The 13282-nt window shown below is 40.1% G+C and overlaps 1 protein-coding gene across 7 annotated transcripts in view; it reads right to left on the minus strand.

Annotated features, from left to right (window-relative positions):
- PTPN3 (protein tyrosine phosphatase non-receptor type 3) overlaps positions 1-13282 on the minus strand; it is a 312280-nt gene that overhangs the window by 120423 nt on the left and 178575 nt on the right. For all 7 annotated transcript variants that reach the window (XM_059728511.1, XM_059728513.1, XM_059728510.1 and 4 more), the window contains exons 11-12: positions 9696-9759; positions 2281-2450 (exon numbers count right to left, since the gene is read on the minus strand). In XM_059728511.1, the coding sequence (XP_059584494.1) occupies positions 2281-2450; positions 9696-9759 (234 nt within the window). The remainder of the gene's footprint in view (positions 1-2280; positions 2451-9695; positions 9760-13282) is intronic.

A 13282-nucleotide genomic window follows, 5' to 3' on the forward strand; every position in this document is an offset into this window, starting at 1 on the left:
ACTATTCCCTTCTTGAATGGTCTCATGCTCTCACCAACTACATTGCTTATTCTACTGCATGTCTGTCTTAGAATGGTTCTGTTCATATCTCTTCATTCCTAGTTCACTGCCCTCCTCCAGCCCTTTAAGCAAACTGTGGGCATAACTACACATGACACTATGTTGCCACAGCAACATGGCATCAGCGGTCACAAACCGTGATGCCGCAGCTTCATCGCCATAGCAGAGTACTTCCTTGTTATAGGATGGTGCTATGGTGAAATAGCAGCTAAAAATAACTACGCAAGGTGTAGCATGGGCTGCTGTACTTCCAAAAGGAAGTACTATAATGATGGCGCAGTAACAAAGGCACCCTAGGGACACATATATGTGCTGTTTGTATTTGCAAGGCAGCTTATGTCCAATTCCCCTTCAGACCTGAGAAAGGGAACCTAATGCCCAAAAGCTTGTCCAACAGCTCCCCCAGCTTTACAGCTGGTCCAATAAAAGGTATCACAAAAAGCCTCTCAATAAAAGTCACTATGCACAACTTTTTTTTCTGATAGCACACATACATATTAATTTTGAAAAATGTACTCTAAAAATCAGGAGAGGTATAAAATAAAAGCATGAATCCAGTTTTTCATTCTGCTTCTCCAATTTATTCATGCAGAGTTGGGATTTCCCTATTATGCATACTAACCAAACATTTAAAACAACTAGCTTTGCAAGAATTTTTTACCCAAGGGCCACAGGCTTAACTGTGGTTTGCATTGCTCTGCTTTTTGTTCCTGAGAATTTAAAAATGCAGCTCTCTCTTATATTATACTTAACTGCGACTACTAATCCTCTTTATAATCATATCCATGCATTAGATTAAATCCTTATCCATTTTAAATACATGATATTTTCAATTAATCTTTGAAATCTGTGCCTAATTTTCTTTGTGGAATGTGTGACAGCCTTCAGATTTTGAAGCAAACATGCAATACTAGTGTACAGTCTAAATGAAATAATATTTTTTCCCCGTGTTCCACTGCTTTAAGAGAGAGCACAGACTCCACTTCAGAGTCAAACTGCCAAGGAAGCTTTTCAAAAAAGTGGTGAAGAATCGATGAGACTGGGGGTACAACATAGACCTGGAATTGTGCAACTGTATGCAACAGACTCTCTGATCTTTTTGTCTGTTAGTGCATTCCATGCACCCCCAAAAAAGAAAGTTTCCAAAAGGTATCAAAGAAAAGGACAAGGAAAAAGATCAATAGTTGGTTTGTGGCTCCCCAACAAATGAATGGTTGGCTAGATGATGCTACAGGCAAGAGCCATAGAAAACGTTTTTTGTTTTTTTAGTACATAGTAGGCGATTTCAAGCCCTTTGAAAATAGGAGATGGTTCCACTGTCTTTGACTTATGTTTGTTTCCTGTCTGTTGCAGAAATACAAGCACTCAAAATGAAGAATACTAAGGGGAACCCTGAGGGTGTGGAGGGCATCATTATCTGTCTTCTCAATAAAGAGATTGAGGCCTTCAAAACAAGCCCCAAATATATTCTAAAACTCCAGCGAGATTCTCGAAAGATTCCTAAACTCCACAGCTAAGAAGAGCAGTTCTCAATGTTTGTGACAGTTACATATGAAAGCTTGTAAATTTGTTTCTTCCAATCAAATACATTCAAACACGCCCTTTTCAGCAGAGGTTCCTTTTAAATCAATTGCCTGCTTTATTATTACTATTATTATTATTATTACTATTATTACTACTATTATTATTATTATAGATTTACTGCTGCTATTACTCAGTACTGGGTGATAATACTGCAAGTCCATTCTCATGGAAGATGCTCAGTTCTTTGTGAGCATTCTCTGAGGTTGGGCAACTAACACAGGCATCTGCCAAATTTCTGTATTAGATACTTGAAGGGCCTTGCTTATGGAGAACGCCAATGTTCCTGGCCTAGAGTAATCTCTTTCACCTTCTGAAGTGGAATTTGGAGCAGTTTAGCTACCTCATTTGTTTCTATAAGTTCTCTTATACCTTTGTACAACACTTAAGCCCCTGCTACACATTACAATGATTACACAATTAACTGGTTAATCACAAAATAAATTTAGACTGGCCACATGTGCAAAGTAATCGTCACACCATAAAAATGACTTTCCAACTATAAAAAGAGCCAATCCATTCAAAGTTAGTGCTTGAAAATGGGCAATAACTCTATAAGCTGGTTTCATGTATGTATATGATGTGAATATGATTTTTTTACATTCCAAGTAAAAAGTGTACTCTGGCACTGATACTTACTTTGTTAGGTTTCTAGAACCCAAGGTCCAGTAATGAGAAAATATCTTGTTTTCATGAGGTAGTGACTTTGCCTGAAAAAACGTGTGATGCTCTACACAAGATTTCCACAGATTTTTGCATGCTCTGTAATTTAACATGTTGAAGGCAACAATATGCTCTCTGGTTTCATTCTGGAACAACAGGAAACATTATGCATGAATGATGATTAACCATAGTAAGTACAATATTAGAATTCATCTAAAACTTTAAAGGTGATTTACAGCTAATTGCAATTTTTTAGCAGATGACTAGAGTCCACAGTAACTACAAAGAATCAATAGAATAACAAAAAAATGACAGATCCCCTAGGATTAACTTCCAAGTAATAAAAATCCACATTGACAGAGAATAAATTTGAAATGACAGAATTTTTTTACAGTCACTTCTCTAAACACTTAAAGTGAAATGCCCACTGATAGTCATGGAATCTGTGTAAGCCACGTGCCCAGAGAGCTGAAGTTGTTAAGTAAAACTATCTCTGTATAAGACTGAGTGCAATAACCTGCTTCAAAGTTAGGAACATCACCTTTTTGATAGTCTTTTGGTACTAAAGATTGTAATAACAACTGTCCATTTTCAGGAAAAGAGAATTAGCCAGTCAAACTGCATCATAGATGTCACTTTCTTGAAGACAAAACAACAAGTACAATGAAAAGAATAGCAAACAAACCTAAAAAAAAGGCAGCTTCTTTCTCTTACTTGCAGCCTTCTTGTGGAAGAAATAGAGGCACACCATATGGCCCCATCAGCTATGCTGAGATGTGATAGAGTCAGACTACTTTAAGGTCTTCTTTCCCAGTAGCTCTCAGGGCAAAATGAAAACAGTCTTATAAAGGATGTCGTTTTGGCTGGCTAAGCCTGAGACTTATTAAAGAGAGGGCATATATTCCCAAAGAGATACAGGAAAGAAAAGTTATAAGGTGGAAAGGAAAAAGTACACGAGGATGAAAGCAGACACTCAAATATCGCATTCTAGGTGCTGTGTAGAATTTAGATGAAGCTACAAGTACTAATGTTTCTTTTTATTGCCCAAGCTTATAAAGACATTTTTCAGGATCAGATCAATAAAGGGCCCAATGGTGTCAAAGATGGGGATGGAAACCAGGATGGTGAGCTTGTGCTTACCAATTCACTCATCCCACTGGATATCATGATTCTTTCCCAAAATCATAAGAACATAAGAAATGCCAGAATAGGTCAGGTCTATCTAGCCCAGTATCCCACATCTTATACTGGCAGAGTAAGGGGCCTTTTTTTTCTTTTCTTTTTTTAGGTGCTTCATTCATTTTGTCCACCAACAGGTCTAATTTCCAGCACCAATTCTGCATTTCTAATTTCAAATCACCAATTATTGCATTTCCTACTCGCAATCATAACAGTCCATACATGGTACCAGCAAACTACGTTTTGAGTCTAATCCATTCTTTCTGTTGCCCTTTTGTAGATTTGTCTATCAGCATTTATTGGTACAGGTGACTGTGACAAGAACTTTTACACACCTCCAACCATTCAGCTAACAACTGGGTTAGTCTTGCTAGATCCCAATTATTACAGTATTGTTTACCTGTTAAAATACATGTAGAGACTCAACATTTGAGAGATTGTTTATCTGCGATACATTCCAAATCCTCAAACCACTTAAAAGCTGATTGCTTTACTCACATTAATCATATGTATGTAAATCACTGAGGAAGGTGAACAGGATTTGGCCCTTATATTGTACGTGGACATTACAAAAAGTCTTATTTGTTTTATGGTCAAGCTTAATATACGCACCTGTATGTATCTATTTAAAAATATTTGACCATGGCCTATTTATACACTAGTAAAATGTATTACATTGAGTTTAAACTTTCATCCAGGATATAAGTTACTCAGTCACAGCTATTTCACTTAGAGAGATCACATTGAAAGTAAACATTTTTTGTGATAATTTAGCTGGTAGGAATTTTTTCCCTTACATAAAAAGAGCATACAATGAGTAAAATGTTAATGGCAACTTATATATCTTAACTAGCCCCTGCTGCACTGTTCAAAAATGGCTTAAGTTATCATACTATTTCTGTGGAAGAACAATGGAGAAGGAAAAAACAAACATCCAAATAATTTTGTGCCGCAAGAATAATAATCTTTTAAGTTGCCATAAAATTGTTTGCTTGAACCTTTCAATTTAGTTCTGTACTTAATGCTCACAGTTCTAAGGCAAGGGATAAAATTTACCCTACTTGAAGTATTGATTGGATAAGATAAATTCCAGTTTGCCAAGTTGCACCTGCATTCCTTCCCTATTCACTACCACTGAAACTTTTTCAAACAATCTCCCTCAGTGGGCTGAAAACTCAAATAATTTCTCTCATCTTGAGAGGGGAACTGTTTTTAAACATTTCACACCCATCTAGTCAGCTTTTTTATATTATTTATTTACTAATGCAAAAAGGTTGAATGAAAAGCACTTTTTGTTGACCAAGAAACTAAGACCCAAATCTTATTTCACATCTAAGACAACTGAGTGTGATCTTATTTCACCTTATTCAAGTCTGAGGAACTATTAACATGTCATTTTTTGTAACATTTTCATCCTGGCCTTAAGAGTTCTGCATTAACATTGTTTAGAGACTCTAGTATGGTGGAACATGATCATAATTGGATGCCTTCAAGACAATGTAAGATTTGAGTCTAAGCCTAAAAAACTCGCCCAACCCAAGGTCCAGTAGCATTGTTGTTCTTGGTTTCCTTGATGACGTGCCAGACTTCCTCTAGGAAAGGCGGCTTGGCAAGGGATCCTCTTTCAGAGGTGCTGGGGAATGGACTCGATGGTAGTATCTGCCAGGGTTGACTCACAATTCAGGAGTGCCTCAACATGCTCTTTCCATCTAACTTGGAGAGATTCATGGTCTTTGAGGAGCACTGAGCCATCCTGTAATTGCAAGGAACTAGGACTGTGGGAAGTTGGGTTGTAGATGGCTTTTGTTGCTTGGAAAAACGCATGTCATTTTTGTCAGCAAAGAGTTGAATCTCTTTGGCTTGATCTTGTCACCACTCTCACTACACCAGTCTTTGTGAAGACAGGTAATATAGCCAGTGGATTCAGAACAGACCATATGGACAGTGGTTTTAAACCCCTTCCAGAGTTCCTCTACGATGCCTTCATTTGTGGACAGGACAGAGAATTTTCCAAGGAGACAATGATAGAAATCCTTACAAACCTCGCAAAGAGTTTTGGTGTTAAGAGTCTTTTGCATTGCTTTTGCTTGTTTTCACAGTATTTCTGAGCAAATCAGATGTTCATAATGGATCTGGCATGGTGATATGTCTGCCGGTCATTGGTTACTTGCATGTCTCATGTGATACAGATATCCATTCAATCATGAGCTCTAACAATAACATAATTGAGGAGGTGCCAGTGCTTAGAGTGAGGGCGTCTCCATGTGTTCTTGTACTTGTCACACTGTCTGAAGATAGTGTCAGTGATAAGACCATTCTCCGTGCATTTGCTCAGAAGAAGGGTGTTGCTGCAGTTGGCTTTCCCTATTCCATCCTTACCAGCGGTGCCACTCCAAAGTTCCAAGTCACATCCAACTCTAGAGCTAAAATCACCAAGGAGAATGTTCTTGTCCCCCTTGGGAACATTAGATAGAATGCTGGTCAAGGCTGCTCTGTTCTTTAACATCATCGTAGGGGGATACGCACTGATGTTGGTGGCATATTGGTTGCTGCTGAGTTTAAGATGAAGGGTAATAAGATGTTCATCAATGCCCACAGGGGGTTCTGCAAGTTCACTATCAAGAAACAGCTTGTCAGTCAAGCAAATGCTATGAATGCATCCATCCTGGTCCAGTTTCCCCTTCCAGTAGGCAGCGTAGCCTCCACCCTCTTCCCTCAGTTGACCGTCATCCAGTTGTCTGTTCTCACTCACAATATGGACTTTGCAGCTCTCTCTCACTAGTTCCCTGGACATGATAGCAGTTCCTCTTTCTGGTTGTTCATCATCTTAGTTGTCCATCAAAATCCAAATCTTCCATGTTGTGAAAAGCGTTGCCATCTTACACTTTCAAATGCAGAGAGAGTGATCCCACTGGATGCAGTTATCCAGCCATGAGCTGATAAGACAGCCTAGGTTTACAACACCTTTTCTAGCCCCTTCCCCATGTAAGATGAGCAGAGAGGATCCTGAATAGGACTGCTCAGTCATGGCAGCAGCTACAGAATTGCACCCATGCCTCAACCCAGGTGCAAGACAGCCAACAGGCTACCATAGGCTGTGTGCTGATTTGTGGCTGGAGACTGCCAGACTCACTAATCTTGTCTCTGTCACCACTGGACCACTGCTGCAGGGCTTTTGCAGGTTGGTATAGGAGAGCATGTTATTTCCTGTGGTAGAAGCCTAGACATGACTTTGATTAATGTGAGGAAGCTGGTGCATGGAAACAACCACATGAACTTGACAAGGTGGAGATCCGAGCCCAGTGGCAAGCGACAACCCTAGAAGACAGGAGACCTACACCTTCCTGCAGCCGCCTTCTGTCTTCATAGCCACTGAGATCCTGACATCATCTTCTATCCGACTGGCTGTTGAGCACTTGGGGTTAGATTGCAGTTTGTCTGAAACCTCCCCGCAAGCCTGTTCACCAGGGGTGACCTTAATAAGAGCATAAAACTCCAGGTAACAACTCTGAGGTCACACAAAGAAGCCTTTTCCTGGTCTCAAACCAACCAGAACCAAGTCAAATTGAAAATACCAGTCTGAATGTAGTTTCCTACAATGAAACAACAGATTCTTTATGGTGACACATCCCTTTCATCAAGTCACAGCATAGTTGGACTGCAATCAGAACTTCTAGGGGGCAAGATTAATTGCCCTATGTAGGCAGAGAGGGATATATATGACTAGGAGAATATACATGGACATTTAACAGTGCATCTGGCCTGTTTTTTTCACGCATGATGAGAAATACTGAATGGTTATGCAGCTGGCTCTATTTTCCCTAAGGGTCTAGAGCGTGGTGCTGTTTGCATGGCTATGATTTTATCCTGTTATTTTCAAACATGGAAAGATGACAACTTAAGCAATGGAGAAAGTTATAAATCAGTGCTTTCAAATTCTGTCATTTTTCCACACACAATAAAAAGCTTCTCAAGAGCCTGAATTTAGAGAACACTGCCCTTTTCAGAGTTGATACAGCTCTCTAGAATTTGTAATTTAACTGGTTTTGACAGTAGTGAAGAAGTCATCATGCTTATCTGTTTAAACTGATCTTTACTTCTACAGCTTGGTAGATAATGAAATTTGCATCCCCTCAAGTTCCAATAAATTGTTCAGAGGGAACACACACATTTCCTTTATTTTTTTCACTGTTTGCCAACATTCACCCCAGACAGATTTTGTTTGAATACCTGTTTTGGAAACTGCTTTCAGATAAATGCCAATACTTGCCCTGAAACAGGGACATTCAAATATGAACAAGAATATTTGCTATTCATTATTTGATATTTCATTCAGCCAAGCAGGCAACATAAACAATATTTCATGACTGAAGTGACTAATTTGCGAGGTGGGATCGGTCCAAATGAGTAAATGAACAGCTGATCAATCATCTAGAGGGTGAAATTAATCTGCATAAATTGACAAATATTTGCAAATAACTAAGAGTAGAAATTGGAACCAGTCTACAAACTCTTAGATGCCAATTGTCAGTAGATTTTGACTCTCCTTTCTACCTTTCCATAAAATATAACAGCTTTATTTTTGAGAGACCTGTGCACACCCTGAAACAACCACAACCATAACCACATTTAGATTTTGCTTGGCATGTAGAAGCCACAATACCCCAAACTTCCCTGATAGGATCTTTGAAAACACAGAACACGCATGTACACACAGCTCACAGACCCTGACATCTACACAAGATCGCTACCCACCACCCTGTTCAAAAACACAGGGAAGAAAACCTCAAGAGTAAAAAGGTCCATGACTTACACTTCTTGTGTGGCTTTTGCTCTGCAGGTCCTAACCGGGGTCCAGAAGTTCTTTTATGTCCCAACTACTAGCTGTCTAAGATACCCAACTATTATTATCCACTAGATAACTGGGGCACTATTCAATCTTACTAAAACACACTGGAATCATCAGATTTCCTACAAAGCCATTAGACAATGCTGCAATAAGTCACTAGGTGGTTTGTTTTCCTGCTAGAAGCAAGTATTTTGAAGGCCCCCAACGATTCGCCTATAAATGAGCCTCTGACAACTTTTTCAGAAAAATGAGGTTTCATTTCAATTTCTATTTGATCAGAATTAGATTACAGTAATTACATGAGGGTCCATGTACTTGTTGCCATTAATATTTTTGTTGTGAACTCTGGACATACCCAAATTTAGCTTCAATTAAATAGGAAATACTGTACAACCTTAGTCAAAATTAAGTTTATATTTATTTCTCACTATACCAAAATCCCTGCATCTTCAGAAGTGTTTTGACTATATGTTACTAAATATGTACTTCTGTATTTTGTCATCTGATAGTCTAGCTAAATACTATTGGCTATATTGGGAACAAGAGAGATTAAAAATGTATTACTGTATATTATAAAGTGAAAACTGTCTTTTATTACAACTGGTTTACAAAAAAAAAAAGAAGCTATTATAAAGGAAACTTGCAGGGAAAAAATACAGACATTTCTGCCTTCAATTATCTCAACTAGTTCCATCTGCAGTACCTTCCTCATTTGCCAACTTAGAGGATATTGTATAAATATGACCATATATTGCAGGAGGGACTCATTATCCCTCTACCCTTCTCTTTAAGTTACAATTTTTACTTCTCCCCAGGTGCATCCCCTGTGCCTCAAAGAGAAGTTCTCTGGGACAGCCCCTCTAGAGAGGCTCAGCAGCTGTTGAGTGGCTCAGCTGCACTGAAATATTCTGCAGGCAGCTGGCCAGCAAGCAAAATGGCAGAGAAAAGGGAAGAGTCCTCTAGCAAGCTGAAGGGGGAAAAAACAAAAGCTGATCAACACTCAGAACAGGAAGAAATACTCCTCTGCCTCCCTCCTCCCCAAACCTTTAAGAAGGAAGGTGTTGTGGATAGAAAGAATGAATACAGGTGGAGTGGAGTTGAGAGTTAAGAAATAGAGGACTCCAGCAGAAAGGAGAAAGATGAGTACCAGAGACAGCAAAAGAAAAGATATGAGAAAACTCCTTAAACTTGGTCAACTAGAACAAAATTTTAAAGAGAAAGGATATCTACAAAGCCAGCTTCCCCTTCCCCATTAAACTTTAGGGACAAAATTGATTTACTGGTTCCTCTGACTACACGTCACAAGAATTTAGAAAAGAATCTGATAAACGTAACAGGAAAAGAAAGCTGAGCAATTACTTACATGTTTTTGTCGTTGCTGTATAAAAAACTTTTTCCTTTTAAAGGAAATTTTTAATATGTTTGCCCTAAAAAACAAAAAACAAAATCACACTAAGTAACAATCCAAAAAGGCTGAGGAAAAAAAATTAGCCCAAGTAAAACCTAACAGATGCACTTGCAATGTCAGTCTTAAAAGATCTTTAGTTCTATTATAGCATTAAACAATTATAATAAAAAAATGACGCTGCCTCTTCAGCGCAGTGTGGCAGCTGACCTATCAAAACAAGGACCAGAAGTTTTGGCCAAAGAAGAGGAGGATCTCTTAACATTTTTATTTCTCATTAGTTACTATCTAAATATTAACATAAGCAGGAAGCCCACTGTTATCATTTTCATCTAATAAACCAGTATATTGTTCTTGCAGCAAAGACTCAGTGAAACTGTTCACTGCCTCCACACACAGAATTATTACCTTGGGCACTGAAATTGTATAAACCAGGCTTGTCCAACCAGGGTGATTGGGCTGGTCTAAGGGCTAGATTGGGACTAACCCAATGAGCAGTGCCAGGGTACTAGGGCCAGCCCACATGCTGCATGTGCCAGCCTGTGGCTTGTTGTGCACACAGGCTGGACCTTATGTGCACTGCCCATGGTGCGCAGGCTGGACCCAGAATTACATGTAGCATAGGGGGTCAATCCAGGGTGCAACATGAAGCCCACAACCTGGGCCCTCTGTGCCATGTGCAGTACTGGGTCCAGCTCATGCACTGTGGGTATAGAGAGTCCCTGGACTGATGCATACTGCACTTGGTACGTGGAGCTGGACTGGCTGCACACCTTGCATGCAGCACAGGGGGCTGGCACAGGATGGGCACTGCATGTAGTGTCCAGCCTGTGAGTTGTATGTTTGACACCTCAGGTATAAAGTAATGATCTACAGTGGGTGGGAGCACAACAGAATTTAGACCTTAATAACAGGATAACAAGGGAACTTAAGGGCACCCTGTCCCCCCAAGAACTGGGGAGTGGGGCCCACCTTCCACAGGGTAGAATCTGGGTTCCTTGCCCTCTAGCCACCTTCTTCAAACCCTCCAGGTTTATCTGGTGTCCATGTCACAACAGGAACCCACAGTGGATTAACCAGATGTCCAGGTGGGATTTAGAAAAAATTTTAGCTAGGACAATGGGTGAACCACACACCACCACTCAGCTTGCCTGGCACATCACCAGATATGCTTGCCTTCCATCATGCTCTCCTGCTGAGTCACCGCTACCTTCTCAGGACCCAAACTGCCTTCTGCCAGCCCCTTTGTGGCTCCTAACCTATTAGCCAAGCCACCAGCCACTTCTGCTGGCCCTTGACACCATGGGCCCAATGCCAACTGTTCACCAGCCCCACCCTCCCTCATGTTGAGCTGGGGAAGCCACCAGTGACCCATGCTGTATAATGCCATTACCAAGTACTTTAGAGCTGATTTTGACCACTTGCTAACAAACTAGATAATATCTCTTTGGGAGCTGGATGTAGCCAATAGGCTGCTGAATCCTGCTCTAGAATGACTTTCAAAAATGATTTTATGTAATGCCAACCAGTCATGAATCCAGGTGTGATACAAACTGTTTTGTCACTGCTGCTGTAGCTTTCCTATAAGACTTGTAGACTCAGTATCTTCATTTTTCTTTTATTTGACCCTTTCCTCCCTCCAAGAATGGCTCTTTCCATGACAACACTTCTTTAGAAAGTACCAGCAGCATAGAACATTGTTGAACTGATTCATATTTAAGTAATCTCCAACCATTTTCACTTGCGATGTCACACTGTTAATAAAGTGAATGTTAGCAAAGAACATAATAACCCATGAAACTTCTTTATGTCTCCAATGTCCCATCAAAGGGCTTAAATTTCATGAGTTCCCAAACAAACTACATCCAAAACAAGATCTGAATAAAATGCAGAATTTGGCACAATATTTTTTGTTTTTGCTAGTGATGATATGCTATAGCTAAATTTCAGAGGAAGTTCGTAGGTTTTATGGCTAGGAAGTAAAGTTTTTTATCTGCAAAATAAGCTACCCTAATTTGAATATTATTGGAAAGCAATCAGCATTTTTAGCATGATTTTTTCAATGCAGATAAAACCCGGTGAGGCATCCAAAGGGAAGTTACATTTTTGGGAACACATAATAGTACAACTCACATGCAGCTTTGTGTGATCTGCCAGCTTTTTTCTCGTGCAGGTTACACTGGTCATTTTATTTTTTGCCAAAAGAGTAATAGCACTGCCTCCCTTCTTGAAAGTTTTATTCCCTTTTGCTGCTTCCATATTATCCCAGGGTTTTTGTTGAGCAGTTTCATAGGGTTTGCTGCCACCTTGAGTTCTAAGCTGTTTGTGCCAATCCTGGTCAACTTAAACCACATGAAATTATATTTGATACAATGATATTTTACAGAGCAATAATCTAAGCAACCTATTATTTTAACTTTCCTTTGGGGGCATTTAACATTACATAAAGTTACATTATTCCACCTGAGTACATCCAAACCCAACCGGTTGGAACATGTGAACCATTTTAATACCTCACATAAAACTTTGTAAGCCTAAGGTGAAAGACACTGAGGATATTACTGAAATGTATCCTGTTTTATATCCCTTTATGTCAAAATGCATTGAATTCATACTATATAATGTATATATAGTATAGAATAGAATAGCATGCTATTTTTTCACAATGAACTGGGGTGCATACTATCAGTTCTGAACAAATGATTTCAGATCATCAGAAACAAGAAACATTAAAGCCTCTCACTCATATTATATTGAGTTTATAGAGGCTTCTGTGTTTTGTTTTCTGTTTGTTAACCGAGACACTCTTTTAAAGAATTTTAGGATAATCTACACTAATTTTATAAGCTTTTATGACACATGCTATCACAATCACTATGAATTTAAAATATTAACTGGGGGTAGCAGGGAGGTTCTAGATCGGGGTGGGCAGTTATTTGGACCCAGGGACCACATAGGGAGTTTTGATGAGTTGTTACAGGAGGGTGCACCCCCCGCCCCCGGCCTCCTCCACAACAACTCATCCACATGCTAGGGCAGAAGCTGCCTAGCTGAAGCTCCCAGCTGCCTTCCACCCACTCAGGCACCCGCACTGGGCAGGCAGAGCAGGTGAAAGGCACTCAGGAGCTGGAGCCAGATCTCTGCACACTAGGGCAGGAGCCACCTAGATGAAGCTTCCTCCTGATCCATAGCAAAAAGTGCCTCTGGAAGCAATGGGAGCAGCCCTGCTGGTAACCTGTGTGCAATAGCTGAGGCCAGGCCAACGGGTCCAGGCTGCTCCAGGAGTGGCTTAGCTCTATGCGGAGCACTGTGGGACCAGCTGCGGACCAGATCCGATACACTGGCAGGCATCCCAACATTGGCCAGATTTAATCATTTGGTAGGCTGTATACAGCCTATGGGCCATCTTTTGCCCACCCCAGTTCCAGAAGTCCAATCCATGCTCTGCAAGTTTTGACAGATATGACAAGTGATGCCCAATGGGAGAAGGGACAACTGTTGGCCAGGATGTTGTGCGCTTTCTTTCCTCCTCTGCTCTTTCTTCG

Source organism: Alligator mississippiensis, chromosome 5 (assembly GCF_030867095.1).
Source record: "Alligator mississippiensis isolate rAllMis1 chromosome 5, rAllMis1, whole genome shotgun sequence".
NCBI classification, from domain to species: domain Eukaryota; kingdom Metazoa; phylum Chordata; order Crocodylia; family Alligatoridae; genus Alligator; species Alligator mississippiensis.